We start from the raw sequence: 20,334 nt of genomic DNA, 5'->3' as shown, positions 1-20,334 counted from the left end.
ATTAAAGCCTTTACTTGGTTTCCTGAGAGAGATTGAAATTTAGATGCCTGGAATAGGTTTTTCCCAAAACTTTGAACACTGAGGCTTCTCCACCACAAGAGGCTAAGGTAGTTGGTCTTTTAGAGTCCATTGGAGACAATGTTGAATGAATCCATGTTTGCAGTACTTTGGCCTCTGTTTTATTTTCTCACCTGCAGTATATCTAATAGTTCTAACAGATGCTAGTTCTAACAAATAGTTGTAACAAATATTGTAAATTCATTATTACTTAAAAGTAGTAGAAAAAACTGTATTCATGCTGTATGCATTGACTGTAAGCTTTTTGTCTTTCTAATGGACTTTTCTTTACCTTTGAAGTAAAAGTAACATTAATAGTAACATCAATTCAGAGGGAGCTTTGAAGTCATATACAAATGATTAACATAAAAAATATGCCTTGCTCATGTAATTGTAACCCCTCTGTACGGTATTTTCACAATTAAAAAAAAAAACCAAAAACAAATATGCCCTTTCCTTTTTCTTCAATGTACATCCTCTTTGTCCAACTTTAATTTTCCCATTAGTGACAGAAATATGTGTGATAAATCCATTCTCTCCACCTGTCTCTGAGAAAATGGATGTCTAAACAGCCTCCCTCATGGATGTAGACAGCCTCCCTGCTGAGAAGAGGCCATCCATGCCCTGGTCTTCTCTCCAAAACCTGGCTGACATCTGGGCCTGGAAGGAAGGCATGTGTCTGACCCAGGCCCAGATGTCAGAAATTGAACTGTTGGTGCCATAAGGCTTCCCTGGCTTGGAGGAGATGTCAGCACTCCACCTCTTCTCTCCCCCACTCTCATGTACTTGGTCTGGCTACTTAGCCCTGCTGCCTTGTCCGCAGTGTCCACAGGGTCATACCGCTTCTTCCCACCTGTGTGTGCGCGCGCGCACACACACACACACACACACACACAGAGACCTTTGCTATTACACTGTCTTCTGTCCTCTTGTCCTCTTAACCAGAGGGACTGTTAGAGCATTTCCAGAGGAATGAGCATTTCTGCTACAGAGTTCTAGGACCTTTATAGGTCCACCTTTACTCCTGGCACCACTGCATACAGTAGGATTTGGCAGCCCCACCTTACAAGTGGATCACAGAGGTTCCTGGGTGTTGTAGCTAGACCCCCATTGTTATGGCAGAGCCAGATTCAAATCCAGAACTCTGATTGGAAAGTGTGCTTTTTACTATGGAATAGAAGCTTGATAGGATAGACAGGAAAGAAACTGCTGAGGGAGGAATAATGGGCTAGACCACATCTTCTTTTATATAGAGTACCCTTTTTTCCTTCTCCAGTAGTGTATTAGAGTCATAAGGAGGAAACAATAAAAGAAACGTGGGTAGGTCTTTTTCTTCTTCATGTCCCCAAATCAAATTAGGTAATACCAGTTGTTGACTTTTTCTTAGCCAAAGGCCAAGAAGGGATAAATAATGGCAGTTCTGCAGAGGCAAGTGAAAGTAGTTAGAGAGAAAGGGAAACAGGAGTTGTTTGAAGTAACCAATAGCTAAAACCGGGAAACAATATGTCTTAGAACTGAGAAAAAGGTTTGTAGGATGTAGTGAACATAATAATAAAAATAAAAGAATGAGAGCCGAGCACAGGTGGCACATGCCTATAATCCTAGCTACTCAGGAGGCTGATCTGATAATGATGGTTCAAAGCCAGCCCCAGCAGGAAAATATACAAGACTCATCTCCAATGAATTACCAAAAATGGTGGAAGTGGAGCTGTAACACAAGTGGTAGAGCATTGGCCTTGAACACAAAAACTCAGGGATAGTGCCCAGGCCCTGAGTTCAAGCCCAGGGGCCAACACAAAGAGAAGAAAATGGGGGAAATAAGTGAAAACTGAGACTATAGTTGAATTTAACAAGGTTTAGGTTAGGTTAACGTATAGAATAAGGGATTTAAATGTTTGGATGAGGATGAATCAGATAATTTAATTTTGGAAAAAATGCTTTTTTTGATAGTTCATATTCAGTTTGTTTCCTTAGATGACTGTGAATAAGATACCCATATTTCACTTTGCTTCTTGATTTTTCTGTATTTTCCCTAGAGGCACCCAGGTGCCATGCTGGCCCAAATTTGGTAACTTGATACCTAAAGCAAGGAGAAAAGCAATCAAAATGTTCTTAACAGTCTGGTTTTTTTTTGACCAACTATTTCAATGCTCCTAATAATGGAAAACTTGGTTTTATTGCCTGACTTAGGAAATTGCTGAAATTTAATTTAAAAAATTCCAGAATATACCCTGAATCTATTTTTAATCAGGCCAAATGCTTTCTTTAAACAACAATTTTGTTACCCATTGTGATTTACAAAGATTCAGTGTTTCAGAAAGTTTTTCATTCAAAAAGAGTGAAGAAGAACAAAGGTTTCTACTTACTTGGATTCTTGTTTTTTGTATATAGCTAGAAAATAACTTCTACCTACCTACCGGTAAATTGGAGCCTTGTTATACTTATGTCCTTCCTGAATAGTAAGTGGGAGGACAAATAGTTTAAAGTGCTTTCATGTTCTTGCAAGTATGTTATTAATTGATTTGATGGTATCATTTGTTAATATGCTTCTTTTTATATTTCAGAAAAGATGTTGGCTTAAAGCGATTTTTTCCTAAGAGTTTACTGGATTCTGTCAAGGTAATTAGAGTCTCCTTTATCATAAATGAAATTATGCCAATACCTTTTCTCCAGTGATGAATTGCTTTGGGAAAAAAAATGATACAGTTTTCTCCCTTACATGTAAAAATTATCATTTGAAAAGCTGAGTTACTTTAATCATGTTAATGGTAAGTTGGCTTTTACAAGGTCAGCTTTCTCCCATAAAACCATGGCTTCAATTCTGAATTATATGTGATATTTTCCTAAGTACAAATGAAAACAATTTTTCCTTCAGTATCCTATCCCTGTCACCTAGGTGACTTTTAAGTCTCAGATACTTTGATACACAGACAAAAAGGAAGATTATCTAAAAGAATTGTGGTATTGCCAAGCACAGTGGTTTATACCCATAATCTAGCTATTTGGAAGACAGAGACTGGAGAATTACAATCTGAAGCCACCCTCATTAAAACTTAGCAAGACTGTATTTCAGATAACAGATTGATCATTGTAACTCTCTGGGAAGCACTGGTAAAGTCATGAGCAAATAGCACAAGGACTAGAGACATGGCACAAGTGGTAAGCATGATTACCTAGCAAAAAAAGGCCTGAGTTTAAATCCTAGAACTAACCCCACCAAAAAAAAAAATTGTGGTGGCATCATAAATACTATGTATATATGTATATTCACATAAATATATTGGTGCATTATGTGTGTATGTGTTATATCAGGACATATATCTGTGTATGCATATCAGCATATTCTATATGTGCCTAACAGTGTATTCTGTGTGAATGCATATCAATGTATTCTGTGTGTATTTACATATCAGTGCATTTTGTTTTTGTTTGCATTTCAGTACATTCTGTGTGTGCTTACCAGTGTATTCTGTGCATGTTATTGCATTCTGTGTGTGTAGATTAGTGTATTCTCTCTCTGTGTGTACATATCAGTATATTCTGTTTGTGTTTGCATATTGGTGCAGTCTGCATATATATACAAATCTTCATTCTATGTGTGTTTGCATGTTAGTATTCTGCGTGTGTCTACATATCCATGCATTCTGTGTGTTTGCATGACAGTGCATTCTGTGGTTGCATTTCAGGGTATTCTGTGTATATGTTTGCCTATTATTGCATTCTTTATGTGTGTGCCTATCAGTACATTCTGTGTGTGTGTGTGTGTGCGCGTGTGTGTGTGCGCGCGCGCGCGCGTGCGTGCACATGTGTGTGCTCATGCACATGCGTATCAGTGTATTCTGTTTGCATTCTTTATGGGTATATTCATGTAACCTGAAGGTCTGTCTTCTCTTGATTCTACCATATGGACATTTTTCCCATCAGCAACTTGGGAAAACATCAGTTCTTCTCCTTCCCCATAGTTCCTACTGTGGCAGAGAAACCATTGGGAACAAAGAGAGGAACTCTGAAGTCCCAGCCAGTCCAGAACTCAGGTCCAGACATTCAAATGCAGTAAAAGGACACAGACTTTGTGGTCATGACAGGACCAGCTTAGATAAATGCTGACATTTTCCAGTCTGTCAGTGTGGGGCCTCGTTCCTTATTTCTACAGTGAAGAAAATTTTGTAGGGTTTGTGTGAATATTGAGCAGAGACATATATTTCATTTAGCACAGTACCTATTATGTGGCAGTTCATGAACAATGACTGTTTTTACTCTTTTTTTTTTTATGATCACATATGTATCCTGTCAATGAGGCTTATGTAGGATAAGGTGTGCATATGAAAGAGTGTAACAGTATCAAGATTAAGAAAACTGGCCCAAAGCCATGCTGCCTTGATGAGAACTCTGCTTCAAAGCAAATCAGCCATCACTTGGGGCAAATAACCTAGTCTTTCTATATTTCAGTTTCCAAAACCAGCTTCTGAGCAGAAAGCCCGTGGAAGGAGTGAGTGGTCAGTACAGGTGAAGTCTCTCAGAGCTGTGGATGTAGGATGAGCTCAGTAGGTCAGTCTAGCACTGGGAGGACAGCAGCACTCCTCTTCCACCTACAGTGGAAGGCCAGGGGTCACACTTCAGAGCATGTGACCGGGACAAGTGCACCTAGGATCTGTGGCACAGTACAGAATCTGCTTCTGAGTATGATCAGAGCTGTTCTGATCACCCCAGATCTGTGCCCTCACTTGATCACATCACTGATAGAGTTTATCAGCTGTGTTCTGTGGCAGCCCTGTGTCCAGACCTGGTTCCTACCAGTCTGAAGCCCAGTCTCATTCCTGCCCCCTTCCAAGCCTGATTGATGGCAGCGTGTATCCCTCCTTCGTGCTGCTGCGGGGAGACTGCCAGCGGGATGTGCACTGAGGAGCAGTAGAGGGAAAGTGTCTTGATCTTCCTGATGTTTCAGCCTCTACATTGGAAATGTTCATTTGTGTGTGTCCCACTAGTGAAATGCTGGAACTGGTGGTTGGGTTTGCAGTTCTTCTGGAGCCCCTCTGCTGCAGGGCCCACTCCTTCAGTGTAGCAGAGATAAGAGAGTACACATGCTGTTTGCATCTTCAAGTTTCCACAGACTGAGGGCTAGTGCCCACTGCAGTTACAGAAGAGCATTTAAGTGAAGGTTGGCATGGTGGAGGTCCAAGATACTCACTAGAGAATGACAGTTGTGCCCCTTCGGAGGTTTGGCAGGGGCAGGCTGGCCACTGTCCTGGTATTGGTAAAATGGGACTTAGGCTTGACTGGAATGCCTTGGATGTTAAACAAGGGCAAGCTAAAACTTGACTGATTTTACATTGCCATTGGATAGAAGAGTGCTCTACATGATGTTCAGTGAATGGTTATATCACATTAATAGTATCATTCAGGGCTTCTCAGTGAGACCTTTGGTAGCCTCTGTATTACTGTAAGTTCTCTGTGTGTTTTTATATACAAACATAGCTATTGCAGAAGTAAGACTGATCTTTATAGATATACATGAAACAGGGATGTGTGGGTACAGGTCACAGCTGTGCAATGTGAGCAGATGCCCATGGGGGTGCAGTGGGGGCCCAGTCCTACCCTCCATGCCTGCATCTTCCATACCTTAGCTCCAGAGTTCTCTTTTGCAGTCTTCCATACTTTTTTGTCCTAGATAACAGTATCCTAGATAAGCAGTATTTGCTTGTTGTCGCTCCCTCCCTTCCTCTTTCCCTCCCTCCCTCCCCCCCTCTCTTTCCCTCTTTCTCCCTCTCTCCCTCTCTCCCTCCCTCTCCCCTCCCCCCTTTCTCTGCCAGTCCCCAGGGTCTGGGTGCTGTCCCTGAGCTTATTCTGCTCAAGGCTGATGTTCTACCACTTGAGTCACAGTGCCACTTCTGGCCTTTTCTGAGTAGTTTATTGGAGATGAGAGTCACAATTTTCCTGTCTGGGCTGGCTCCAAACTGTGAACCTCAGGTCTCAGCCTCCTGAGTAGCTAGGATTACAGGTGTAAGCCACAGGCACGCAGCTTTTGCTTGTTAAATGTTCCTTTTACTCTCTGAGTTTGTAATTGAGTCATATTTACCTGTTGCATTTTCTTCTCTGCAATGTATTTTAAGGTCCACGAGGGCCAAGATAGTGTCTGTGGGATTCCCCATACTTCATGCTGGGTTTGAGTCTGCACATAGTATTAGTTGGTAAATCTTACAAAAATGAAAACTCAAATGCTTAACAGCAATGTGAAAGATGAGGAAAGAGGGTAAAAGGCAAGAAAAGGCGTGGAGGTTAAATTAAATAAGATACCAAGAAGATGGTAAAGTTCAAAACCAGAGAAGTACTTTTGCTGTCCTGGAGATGTCTGCACAGCTGAGGGAATTAGGAAACTTCGAAAACAGAGCAGGTGTGCTTTTTCATAAGTGCCACTGCTCTGGTTTTCATGTAAATAGAATTAGTTTTTAGCTACTAGTATTTTTAGATTGATCCATTCGTGGAGTAGCTCGTATATTAGGTTCTTTGAGATGTTTTCCCACATGCCCTTTTAAAAAGATTATGTAGTTATTATAAATGTGATGTACAGAAAAATTACATGAGTCAGTGTCTTCCCTCACTCTCTTCTAGTCCCTCCCTCCCGTCTTCACCCATGAGTTGAGTTCACTTTCATCAGTGTCCAGTGAGCTACACCGCTGCACTCTTACACTCTGTTTTCCTTGAGTTCTGTGCTGTCCCTCAGATATACACGCAAATACACTCTACATAAAGAAGACAGAATCATTAACAGAATTAAGGGGGGAAAAGAGATACCTTGTTTCCATACTTTGGAGTTGTTTCCGTATGTATTTTTTATATGGATATGAAGAGGCACTTAGGCATTGCACTCGTGTTTCCTTCTTTTGGTCTGACCCACATGCCTTTTAATAGTAAGGAAGTATTGTGACTTCATAAGCCAAATTTGACCTTTTACATAGCTTAGTCTGGAATTCATATCCTTAAACCAAGATTTCATCACCATTACATGAATTCTTTCAGCATAGCACCGGTTGCCATCAAGCTGTCTTGGAACATGGTACTGATGTAAGATAAGCCCACAGAGTGTTAACACTACAATACTAATTGGGTTTTGTTCAGCCCCTTCAGTATTTTTGCCTGTGAAATTCCAATTAACAAGCTCAGATCTGGTTTCTTGTTTTTTTCTGGAATAGTCTTATAGAATTGTTAGGTCAATTAATATTTGCTTTTTCATAAATATTGTGTCTATATATTTGTTTCCCCAAAAGTCATTTATTTTAATCTGCCTTTTTTTTCTCTTTTGAAATGTTGAGAGAGATTTTGTAGTTAACATTCATATTGACTTGTTGACAGGATTTATTATATTTAGTGGAGCTTGGATTAACTGTTAGGTCCCAAAACCAGATTCTACAATAAATATATGCCTCAGTTACTAAGAATACTTTGCAAGATACTGTAAATTTCTGGCTCTGATATTAGTAGTTCTAGAGACACATCTTTAAAATCATTTTTTTTTCATAATACCCAAATCTTGCTTCATCAAAAGCTTGCAGGTCAAGGGGCTAGGAAGGTGGCTCATTGGTAGAGCGCTTGCCTTGCATGCATGAGGCCCTGGGTTCGATTCCTCAGCACCACATAAGCAAAAAGAAAAAAGCCAGCAGTGGCACTGTGGCTCAAGTGGTAGAGCTCTAGTGTTGAGCTAAAGAGCTGAGGGACAGCGCCCAGGCCCAGAGTTCAGGCCCCACGACCGGACCCCCCCCCCCCCCAAAAAAAAAAAAAAAAAGCTTAAAGGTCAAGACCATAGACCAAAGGGCTGTCCCAGCAGAAGATGGCTGAGGAAATAAGTTGCTATATGTATATTTGTAGGGTTTGGACAGGGACTGTGGAGGTCACTAGAGAATATCAAGTCTGATTCACTGATTCATACTGCATCTTGATTGTCTTAGGCACGCCATTGTATGATAGACAGGACTATCTTGGCAGCTGTACCATACAACTAAAATTAGACAGGAAGTCAAAGCAACCAGACTTTGTTTTCTGTTTTTCAAATTTTTTTACTTCTTAAAATTTTCCTGTAAAGATGTTGTACAGAAAGGTTACAGTTACATCAGTAAGGCAATGAGTACATTTCTTGCAGGCATTGTTACCCCTTCCTTTGTTTTTCTCCCAGTATTCCTTCCCTCCCCACTCCTCACCTCCCCAAAGTTGTAAGGTTCATTTCCAACATAGTGTCTTGTGAGTATCATTGTTGCAATGGGTCATCCTGTGTCCTTGTTTCAGCATTTTGTTATTCCCCTTCCTCTCCCCAAATTAGATAAATCTGTATACAAGATGCAAGGTGCCAAAATCAAATACAGTGACAACAGGGGATATACCATAGGAGGAAGAACATATAAAAGAAACAAAGAAAAAAATCACAGAGTACATTAAGAACAACAACAAAGAAAACCTCTGTGTCCATATCCTAGGGTTCATTTTGCTTGGCATCATCATATATGGTCATATGTATGTAGCTTTTGAGCTTTTCTGATCATCTGATAAAATTATCCTAGATGTATACTATTTATTGCAGATAAGGGAAATTAGTATTGTGTCAGTGCTGGGGCTGGAGCTCAGGGTCTGGGCACTATCCCTTTAGTTTTTTCCTGCGCTGCTTTCACCTTCTCTTGCTAGTTACGTTTTCCCCCAGGCTGGCTTCAAACTGTAAGAGCTAGTCTCGAGTAGCTAAGATCACAAGCATGAGCCACTAGCTTCTCTGGATTTTAATTTAGTTAAATATACTTTAAAACATAAAAGTGTAAGGTCAGAAGCAGAAATGGTAAAACAGCATTAATATCAGATTTTTGAAGGATCCATCTACTTTTCAAGCAATAAACTTAAATTATTTTCTAGAGTACTGTCAGGAATTCTTTTTTTAATTTTAATTTTTATTAATTTTTTTTATTGTGAAAATACTGTACAGAGGGGTTACAAATTACATGATCAAGGAAATGAGTACATTTCTTATCAAGTATTGTTGCCTCCTCCTTTGTTTCCCCTTCTGTCAGGAATTCTTTTTTTTTTGGTCGGTTGTGGGGCTTGAGCTCTGGGCCTGGGCACTGTCCCTCAGCTCTTCAGCTCAAGGTGAGTGCTCTACCACTTGAGCTACAGCGCCACTTCCGGTTTTCTGGTGGTTTATTGGAGATAGGAGTCTCACGGTCTCTCCTGCCCGGGCTGGCTTTGAACCACGATCCTCAGATCTCAGCCTCCTGAATAGCTAGGATTACAGGCGTGAGCCACCAGCGCCCGGCTGTCAGGAATTCTTAAATAGCCAGCTTACCTGACTAATCCTACCTATTCAGGGGACTAAGATCTGAGGATTTTGGTTCAAAGCCAGCCCAGGCAGGAAAGTTTGTGAAACTCTTTATCTCCAGTTAACCACCCAAAAAAAGATGGAAGTGGAGATGTAACTCAAGTGTAACTTAAGGGAAAAAGCTAAGGGACAGCAAGTCATAGTATGGATGAATGGATGAATGGATGGATGGATAGATGGATGGATGGATGGATGGATGGATAGATAGATAGATAGATGTAAATAAAAATAAATAGGGGAGAAAGGGGGAAAATAGGTATTATATTCATAACTATGATCAGCAGAAACGGGCTGCTTGGTACATTCATTTTGTACAGGGCATTCCTGGGATCTATGGTGTGGTGTGTCAGAACTTGAATGAATCCTGTGTTCAGAGTGAACACCGGCCTCTGAGTCCATGCTGTGAAGTGAACCCCTGTAAATGAGAGGGAAGGTACTCTGCATGCACCGCTAATCGGTCCATACTAAGTGGAGGTAGGGGGTAATTATTTCTTAATAACATACTCTTAGCTGCTCAGTCATTTATGGAAAATTAACATTTTCATCTGAGAAGCCCCAGGAATCTGTTGTTGCTAGCAACATTTGATAATCATTAGGTTGACCAATAGTTATTTGTTTATGTAACTGACTAGCAACAATCTGATGGTTCACTCCAACAATACTACTTCATTTGAAGAAGCGTCATATTCTTCCTGATTAATACTATGAATTGGTTTAAAATTGGGTAATGCAATAGATAAATGACTTGTTTCCTAAATCTGGGCAAACAAAACAGGTGTTGAAGTGCACTGTAGTACAGTCCTGATGCTCCTGTCAGTTATGGAAATGCATAGATTAGTATCAAGTACCCTTGAAAATTTGATTTTGTTAGTTTCTTTTCACTGAGAAATTAGGAAAGAACCAATGCATTTAACGGTATTTTTCTTATAAAAAAGCTAACTGTGGAACTTCCTTCAGATGGCAAATATTCTCTGGTTCTGGTCCAGTTATCACAACCCTCTTTGTAGACACAATTCAGAGTGGTAAGAAAATTTGAGTGCACTTTTGGCCAAGGCTGTGGTTTCACTTGGCTAGGAGCAAGAGGGTGCTCTTATTGTCTGTAGGAAACAAATGATGGATGCTGTTTTTCCTCTCCAGTTGCTTGAGCCAGCTGATTTTGTCTGTCACTGTTACTTCTTGGTTCTTGGTAATGTGTATATGTAAGATGGGCCAGTTCAGAGCTTCCAGAGAACTGATTTATTCAACTCAATGAGAAAAATTGAATACAATAAAATTGAAGCTCAAAACATCTGTCTCAACTGTATAATTAATTATTTTCAAACATAGTTGCTACTCAGAAATTTTCAAGCAGATAAAATGATCAAGGTGACTGGTTTAGTTCTGTGCCACCATACACATTGTATTTCCAAGTTTGTTTTAGATGGAGAAAGATGACCAAACCAAATACACTCACTTTGCGCCAGAACTGATACCTTAAGCTGTAGAGGACCAGTACATAGCCAGATATATTTTTAGTCATTAGAAGACACTGTTCCAAGGTGACATGATGAGGTCCAAATTTAAAAGGCAGACCAGAGCGCTGGTGGCTCATATCTGTGATCTTAGTGACTTGGGAGCCTGAGAGCTGAGGATCGCCTTTCAAAGCCACCCTGGGCAGGAAAGTCTGTGAGACTCTTACCTCTACTCAACTACCAGAAAAGCTGCAAGTGGAGCTGTGGCTGAAGAGCACAGAAAGATCAGGAACACAGCCCAGGCCCTGAGTTCAAGCCCTAGGACTAGCACAAAGATAGGTAGGTAGGTAGACAGACAGACAGACAGACAATTAAAAACATAGGAAAATAGCTGTTAGCCCTATTTAGACGATTTGTTTTTGCCCTTCCCCTCCACAAATTATACCAACATCAAATACAGTGTAAGCAGGGGTTATACCGTGGGGAGGGACATACAAAGCAACAAAGAAATAATCTTATAAATATGTTAGAAACATCACAAGAAAGAAAACATTTGAATACTTATCTTGTGGGTTCATTTCACCTAACATCAACTTATCTGACCTTTTCTGCTTTAGACAGTAATTTTTTTTAAAAAATTGTTTTCCTATTAAATAGTTGTACAGAGAAGTTTATAATTCTGTATATCAAGTTATGAGTACAAAGTGTCTTCATCACCCCGTTCACTGTTCTTCCCCATTTCCTCCTCCCATCCCTATCCTCAAAAGTTACGTAGTTCAATTTTGACATAAGGTACATTGAATATAAAGATTGCATCTTTCCTCCATTCCTGTGCCCCCCTCTCCCTATTTGGCCTTCCACTCCCAAACCTGATTCCACTTCTTGGTATTCATTTTGATAAGGAGTACATTAGTTGTTCAGAAGACAGTGAATTTTTAGGGTCATTCAATGACTGTTAGGACATATTTGGTGTTATTGCCAGTAATTTATAGACAAGCAGTTGGTTAGAAATTAGATGTAAAGTTGTATTGTTTACAGCTTGATTCTCTGACCTGCTACAGTAGCATAATCCATAGCATCACACATAGATGGAAGTGGTAGTCAAGGACCTGAGGCCTCTGCCGGACTTGTTTTCTACTTGTTGATGGAGATGTTGCTTACCACCAGAACATCAGCCTGTTGAGGCAGCCTGTGCTGTGAACAAGCCAGCATTCTGGAAAGTGAAGTGTCCGTTTTAAAACAGAGCTAGATTTTACTTATTCATTTGGCCTTAGGTCACATGAGACTGGTTATGATAGATTACTCATGTAGTTGAGTTTCAGCTGTTGAGTACCTTCTTAGAGGGAGGGAATGAAAATAACACAGGCTGTCTCCCACCCACACGGATCTTACATGCTTACCTGCATTCCAAAGAGTGAGATAAAACTAGAATGTGACAGCTGGGCGCTGGTGGCTCACGCCTGTAATCCTAGCTACTCAGGAGGCTGAGATCTGAGGATTGCGGTTCAAAGCCAGCCCGGGCAGGAGAGACCGTGAGACTCCTATCTCCAATAAACAACCAGAAAACCGGAAGTGGCGCTGTAGCTCAAGTGGTAGAGCGCTCGCCTTGAGCTGAAGAGCTGAGGGACAGTGCCCAGGCCCAGAGTTCAAACCCCATGACCGACAAAAAGAAAAACAAGAAACAAAAAGAACTAGAATGTGACCGTCATTTCTGGTGCAATTTAGAGAGCGTCTTAGAGAAGGCGGTACTTGTGCTTATCACAGAGCCTGTGGAAAAATTCATGCTGCCTGGAGTTACATCCTGCCCTTCTACCCACCCTTGTCTGCTGTCCTAACCTTTCTTTTTTTTTTTTTTTTTTTTTTGCTGGTCATGGCGCCTGAACTCTGGGCTTGGGCGCTGTTCCTCAGCTCTTCAGCTCAAGGCGAGCGCTCTACCACTTGAGCTACAGCTCCACTTCCGGCTTTTTCTGTTTATGTGGTGCTGAGGAATCAAACCCAGGGCCTCATGCTTGCAAGGCATGCACCCTACCGCTGAGCTACCTTCCCAGCCCTGTCCTAACCTTTCTAAGTCTCTGCTCACCATTCTAGGAAAAACAGTATCTGCTTTGCAGGGGTCACTGTGGAGATACGGAGTTCATATCTGGAAGGTCTGAAGATGACTTTCCAGGTACCATTTTGTATGTGTGTTTCAGTCAGTGCCACCCAGCAGTGTACCCACATCATTACCAGTGCTTCCTGCAGCTACAAATGCAAAGTAGAGCTCTTTTTGCTGCTTCTCTGAAATTCTAGAGAACAACTCAGTTCTTCACTATATTCCAAATGCCAAATCATGGAGTAGAAGTTCCCTAGTTGATTTGTTCTGCGCCCAAGAGGATGGACCCACTTCTTATTGTTTCTATCTAGCAAACTCCAGAACATGTATTGTTCAGTTATGATGACTAAACTGTCTTAATGGACAACTAGAAGTAATATTCAAATCTCTATATTTATAGTATTATTTATTGGTGGACAGTTAGATGTAAGTAGGTGGATTTAGCAAGTAATTGGAAAGTCTCAAGGTGGAACAACAATTAAATGCAGTAAGACCAAGACCTGTGACAAGAGAGTGACTTTTTCAGTCCCTTGACACAGGGCTAGTTCTTGGATTCACAGCCCCCAAATATATTTGCCAGCCGTTTCTCAACAGAGCATCGTATACATTTTATGGTTAAACTCTACTGACCTTGACCCCATCACTTCAGCGTGATCCTCATCACTTCAGATCAGAATCTGACCTAAAGAAGAGCTTTAATTCTCTAGTTCTGCACTTTGTCGTGGTTAAACCAGTGTTGGCCAGCCTACCTGGCTGTGGCCCTCTTTTCTGTATACCTGATTGGCAGGTGCTGTCTGTATGTACCTCAGTCAATGACTGGGTCTGTTGCAGTGATTTCACTAGTCTTCCTGCTTGTACTCTTGCACACTCTCCTATCTCTGCAAGAATGGATTTATGCTTTAGAGGCATGTGTTTAGAACACAGGTCACATGCCTCTAGAAACAATGTGCTCTCCCACACCCAGTATCACACCTTCTAGGTATCTTCCCTCTGCTGTACTCCACCTTCCACTCTGATCTTGCTCATTTCAATAGCAGCATCCCTCCTTGTATACCCCTTTCTGACCACAGCTCCTAAATTCCCCTCTTGGAGGCCTAGTAATCCTTCGATTCCCCAGGATTTCCCAATCATTCCAACAGGCCATCAGCCCCATGACCATAGTGGATGAAAGCTCCTCTTGATCTCTGATACGTTTCCCACCTTCCCACAGTTTTTTTCCATGTCAGTGCATTGCCAGCTTTTATATAACAGCATCTCCTCCTAGTTCTCCTTTCAAAGTGAAACCAGAGTCTGACCACTTCTCACTCCCTTTCCACTTCTGTGTTTGTGCCAACTGTCACTTCCTGCCTGGCTTGTTGGTGAGCTTCTAATCTCTCCTGTTCCCTTCCTGTTGTTGGCAACACAGCATCCCTATTAAAACTTAAGCCAAGAAGTGGCGCTGTAGCTCAAGTGGTAGAGCGCTCACCTTGAGCTGAAGAGCTGAGGGACAGCACCCAGGCCCAGAGTTCAGGCCCCACGACCGACCAAAAAAAAAAAAAAAAAAATCCCCTAAAACTTAAGCCAAGTTGCTGGACATAGGTGGCTCACACTTGTGATCCTAGCTCTTCAGGCAGCTGAGATCTGAGGGTTGTGGTTTGAAGCTAGCCTGGGCAGGAATGTCCATGAGACTAAATGAACCACCAAAAAGCTAAAAGTGGAACTATGGCTGTAGTGGTAGAGGGGTAGCCTTGAGTGAAAAAGCTTGGGACAGCACCCAGGCCCTGAGTTCAAACCCTAGGACCAACAAAAATCACCAAAAACCTTAAGTCAGATAATAACACTCCACTGCTCCAAGCTACCTGAGGACTTCTCATTAACAGGGTATGGGTTGAGTTCATACTGTAACCCCATCTCCTGATCTTTCCACATAGTCATTACCCCCTGGTCTCTGCAGCTACCTCATACCCTACACACCTACCTGAGGCTTGCTGTCTAGGATATTTGTTCCTCCATGCAGGTGTTTGTGTGTGAAAAGAGACACTCAGATGATCTAAAGAGAACTGGAGGCCAGGCACTAGTGGCTCATACCAGTAATCCTAGCTACTCTGGAGGCTGAAATCGGAGGATCACATTTTGAAGTCAGCCAGGACAGGAAAGTCCATGAGACTCTTACCTCCAGTTAATCAGCATAAAGCCAGAAGTGGAGCTATGGCTCAAGTGGTACAGCGCTATTGCCTTAAGCAAAAAAAAGCTCAGGGACAGTAGCCAAGCTCCAGCATCAGAGCACGTGTGTGCACGCACACACACACACATACAGCGCACAAACACACACATATACACACACACACAGACATACACACACACATTCAGGAGCAGAGGCTACTGGTAATCCACTGCAGGCTCAAAATCCATAATTGTTTTTCCCCATCATGTGTGCATATTAGGCCCAGATGTCTGCATGAGGCACATTGTATGCTCTCCTTAATTCATCTATTTTGTACACACAGACTAATATCTCTCTTTTACAGCAGTAAGATATGGACTGTAAGGTCAGTGAATTAGTCCTGCAAAATAGTTTTTAAGCTGCAAAGTATCAATTGAGAAAATAGATACCTTGACTTGTATGCATCATATGCTACTGTACATGGTTCTGCAGTGAATCTTCCTGTTGCTGAATATCTGCAAGTGTCTTTTGTCATTTCTAAAACATAGCGTCCTGGGGTTTCACTTTCTAGGTCAGAGGTTGGGCTTTTAAAGATTATGATTTATGCTGTCCTCTGAGAGGCGTATCCGTTTGTCCCTTGACTGTAGAGCCTGTGAGAAACTGTATGCCTTTGACCTTACTGCTGCACCGTATGCATCTGTGGCACATGGTTAACGCCTGACTTAGGACCATTTGTTATAAATGCAGATTACTGCTTTAACAAGGTTCTGTCGAAGAAGTAAAACTGCTCAACTGTATCCTTACTGTATCCTTAGAAATGGTTAATATGGCAAATTTTGTTACGTATATTTTACTACGATTATAGTAAGTAAAGCTCTGATAAATATAGTTTTAGTAATATAAATGTAGGTAGCATTAAATAAGTAGTGAGTAAGAATAGTATCTTGTAGTTACTGCTGTGGCTGTTAGTATTAGCTGATACTAAAGTTTTTTTTTCTTTTTTGTAATTTTATCATGCAGGCCAAAACATTAAGAAAACTGATACAACAAACATTTAGACAATTTGCCAACCTTAATAGAGAAGAAAGTATTCTGAAATTCTTTGAAATCCTTTCTCCAGTGTATCGATATGACAAAGAATGTTTCAAGTGTGCTCTTGGGGTAAGTATGGAAGCGTGGAGATGGTACTAGTTTGTTTGCTTTTGCTTTTTCTTATGCATGTGTACCTAAAGTTCTGGTTAAAAGAAAATCCTCCACAAAGCCTCCCTGTGCCTGTAGTTTAATAAACTTTAAGGCCTAGGCACTTTCTCTGAGCTTTTGTGCCCGAAGTTAGCACTCTACCACTTGAGCCACAGCTCTATTCTGGCTGATTAATTGGAGAGACAAGTCTCTTGGACTTTTCCTGGAGCTGGCTTCAAACTATGATTCTAGATCTCAACTGCCTGAATAGCTATGATTACAGGCATTAAGCTGTTGATGTCTAGTTAAGAAAATTAATTTATCATACTTTTCTTTTAATAGATGAATACTATTTTGTCATTTTATAGTGGGAAAAAGTACAAAAAGAACATATCGACATGAAAATAAATACGCCTTTTAAAATAGCATGCCTATGTTTATAAGTATAGTTGTTGTTTTTTTTTAATTTCAGCTTGTTATTCAATGCATTTCTCCAAAGCAGCTAATTTGTCCTTTTATGATCACTTTCCCGGGGAAATGCTGGCATCCAGTGTGCTGAAATGAACCAATATATCTGTCTAGGCAACCTTACTTGATTAGATAATGGCGACACCTCTCCCCAAAAGTGCTTTGGTTTTTTAATATCTCCATAGCCCCTGATCTAAAGTCTTTGTTTTTGTTTTTGCTTTTTTTTCTGTTTCCTTCATGGTCCTCACCTGTTGGCTTCCAAAGTCAAGCTGGATTATTTCAGTGGAACTGGCAATTGGCCCAGAAGAAGGGATCAGCTACCTGACAGACAAGGGCTGCAATGTAAGTCTGCCCTTGTGATGGGTCTTAAACTTGCTGGAGATAGAATTGTTAGAGTGAAGAGGGGATGATGTTCCTCTTGAAAGACATAATTCTCCATATAACCTTTTTCATTACATGGTGCTTCTTGTTTAGGGCTGGTGGGTGGCAAGGATACCTGGAGTCTGGCTTAAAGATTCTTCAGAGTTCCTTAATCTTGGGAAGAAATGAATCATGTAAATCATGTTTATATGTTAGTGAGGCCAGGATGAGGCTATTCCAGTTTATCTGGAGAGGTTCTGTGTGTTTATGGGTTTTTTATTACATACTTTTTTTTAACTTTTTTATTTTTTTGCAGTGCTAGAGATTGAACCAGGGCAAGCTATTTCCCCAGCTTTAAATATAGTTTTTACTGTGTTGTGTATATAATTAGAGTATATTTATAATGACAAATTAGCCTTTGAAACAGCCTCTTGAGACGATCTCCAGAGGAAGAAAATTACTTTCTTCCATTCATAATCCATGAAGTCCTGCCTGTCCTTACTTTAACTGAGCAAAATGACCTTCTGAGGGAAAATCATGTCTTATTCTCTGCAGCCAGTCCAGCTTGACAGCTCCCTCTACTGTTGTTTCTTGAAATTGATGTCTTTCTCCCAAGTGTTCAAAATTGGAATACTGACACAAGTCTAAATCAGAAAATTAAATGAAAAAGCACATCTACTAGTATGAGCCCAGAAAAGAGCCCTCAGATTAGTGCTACCTGAGCTCTTGTACAGCCTAGGTGGCTTTGAATCATGATCCTCAGATCTCATCCTCGTGAATAGCTAGGATTACAGGCTTGAGCCACCAGCACCCAGCTACATAACCAGTATTGTAGTATGTTTTTCTTCATATTTCAAACCTCACATTAGCTGTTAATTTTCAACAAACCAATCTCAGAACTCCTGAAGCTCCTCCTACCCAACTCCTGCACCCCACAGCTACTACTTTCTTGACTTCAGCACCGTTGGTCCTTTTCCTTTCTCCACCCTTCCCTTTCCCTTTTCCTTTTCTTTCTCTTTCTTTCCTTCCGTCACTCTGTCCCTGCTTTTGTGCGAACTGTATTTCTGCCAAGTAGCTCTTTAAAAGCCCAGGAGATGATTGTACAACTGCTTCCTCATGGCCTGCTTAGAGAATCCAGTCTTAGCATGTCTTTAGGAGAATGGACTGGCTGTTAGAACCTGGAGAATTTCACAGAACACTTAACAGAACTAGTAAAATGAGGCATTTATCTGTGGCCTAAGCATTTTATTTTTACTTCCCAAAGCCCACACATCTGGCTGACTTCAACCAAGTGCAGACAATTCAGTATTCAAACAGTGAAGACAAGGACAGAAAAGGAATGCTGCAGCTCAAAATCGCAGGTGCACCTGAGGTAAGGGAACCCCACACATCACCAATGGGAAGCTGAAGAATGCTGAAATTTCAGAAATAATACTTTGAGTCGGCAGTACTAGGGTTTGAACTTAAGACTCACACTTGATAAGGAGATACTGTACTGCTTGAGTTTTATCTCTAGCTCCTTTTTGCTGTGTTTTTATTGTTATTGTTTGTTTGTTATTGTTTGCTCTGGTTATTACTTGTGGCAGTATTGGGTTTGAACTCAGAGCCTCATGCTTGGTATACAGGCACTCTACCGCTGATCTAAGCCTCTAGCTCTGTGTTTTGCTTTTTGGTTTTTGAGATTAGGTGTCACTCCCTCTCCAGGTTAATGCCTGGACCAAGATCCATCCATTTTTCAGGCTTCTCATAGTTTCTATGATGTCAGGTATGTGCCTTCATGGCTAGCTTCACAGATGAGATGGAGTCTCCAGACTATTCTGCCTGGGTTGGCCAGGAGTCCAGCCTCACATTATTAACCCCCCACATAGCTCAGAATGACAGGTATATGCCACTGCACCCAGCTATGGATTGACAAGGAGTCTCACAAACTTTTCTATCAGGGCTGGCCTCCATCTATGATCCTCTCATTCTCAGCTTCCCAAGTAGCTAGGATTATAGGCAAGAGCTGCCAGCTCCCTACCTAGTCCAAATAGTTTTGAGATAGGAACTCACTTTGTGCCTGGTCTTGCACACCTGGACTGTGATCCTTTTTACACTCCCTACCACAGCTGAGTGGACAGGTGTGTGCCACCACACCTAGCCGTTTCTGTTGAAATAGAAGTTGTGAACTTTTTGTCCAGGCCAGGCTGGAACCACTGTTCTACCAGTCTCAGCCTCTAGCGTATCTGGGATGACAGATGTGTGCTACTACACCTGACTGGCAATGATGTTTTTTAAAATAAGATGACAGTTTCATGAAAGGTCAAAAATCAAAATTTTCTCATGTATCTAAGGGTTACATTACAAGTAGTAATTAATGTTCCCACAAATACAGTAGGAGACAGATTTTTAAAATCAAGAACAGTTGTAAATATGATTATTAGGAAATAGGAAGGAAATCATCTTGTTGAATTATGTGTACATGTTCACTGAGCTCTGCTATTTCCTAAACTGTCGTCTGGGAGGTTCTCTGGGCAATAGCACTCACGATAATAGCAGCAGCGGTGCTGCTTATGGTCATATGATATAACCAAGTGAAGTGACAACTTCACTATGTTGTGGTTCACCACATTTTGTAGATGAGGACAATGCTGTGCACGTGGTCATGACTGGAGTACGCACTCTAGCAGTTAGGATCCAAAGACTTTTCCCTTAATCACTGTGTAACAAAAGCAAGAAGTAGCTGTGTGCTAGTGGCTCATGCCTGTAATCTATTAGGTATTCAGGAGGCTGAGATCTGAGAGCTATGGTTCAAATCTAGCCCAGGCAGGAAAGCCCATGAGATTTTATCTCCAGTTAACCAGGAGAAAGCCAGAAATGGAACTGTGGCTCAAATAGTAGAGCTCTAACCTTGAGCAAAGAGGCTCAAGGACAGTACTCAGGCCCTGAGTTTAAGCTCCAGTACTGGAAAAAAAAAAGCAACAGTAGGGCCAGATATGGGGTATACACATTCAGGAGTCTGAGACAGGAGAGTCTTGAATTCAAAGCCAGCTTGAGCTACATAGTGAGTTCTAGGCCAGCCTTGCATACATAGACCCTCAAAAAACAACACGTAGTAAAAAACAGGAAAGAAATAAGAGGTGGCAAAAAATAATAATAACAACAACATGCTTCTTTCTAGAAGCTAGACAAAGCACACTCCTGTGGAAGGAGGAATCAGGCCTTGCGTGCTCACAGTTTTGCACCTTTGAGCAGT

At 41.2% G+C, this 20,334-nt stretch overlaps 1 protein-coding gene across 3 annotated transcripts in view; it reads left to right on the top strand.

Annotated features, from left to right (window-relative positions):
* Ptk2 (protein tyrosine kinase 2) overlaps positions 1 to 20,334 on the top strand; it is a 245,114-nt gene that overhangs the window by 131,920 nt on the left and 92,860 nt on the right. For all 3 annotated transcript variants that reach the window (XM_042699910.1, XM_042699909.1, XM_042699911.1), the window contains 4 exons: positions 2,622 to 2,676; positions 16,113 to 16,253; positions 17,004 to 17,081; positions 18,364 to 18,471. In XM_042699910.1, the coding sequence (XP_042555844.1) occupies positions 2,622 to 2,676; positions 16,113 to 16,253; positions 17,004 to 17,081; positions 18,364 to 18,471 (382 nt within the window). The remainder of the gene's footprint in view (positions 1 to 2,621; positions 2,677 to 16,112; positions 16,254 to 17,003; positions 17,082 to 18,363; positions 18,472 to 20,334) is intronic.

Source organism: Dipodomys spectabilis, unplaced genomic scaffold (assembly GCF_019054845.1).
Source record: "Dipodomys spectabilis isolate Male_0828 unplaced genomic scaffold, ASM1905484v1 ptg000264l, whole genome shotgun sequence".
In the NCBI taxonomy this organism is placed as follows: domain Eukaryota; kingdom Metazoa; phylum Chordata; class Mammalia; order Rodentia; family Heteromyidae; genus Dipodomys; species Dipodomys spectabilis.
The sequence above is the reverse complement of the archived record's forward strand: the minus strand, read 5'-3'. Positions and strand labels throughout refer to the sequence as shown.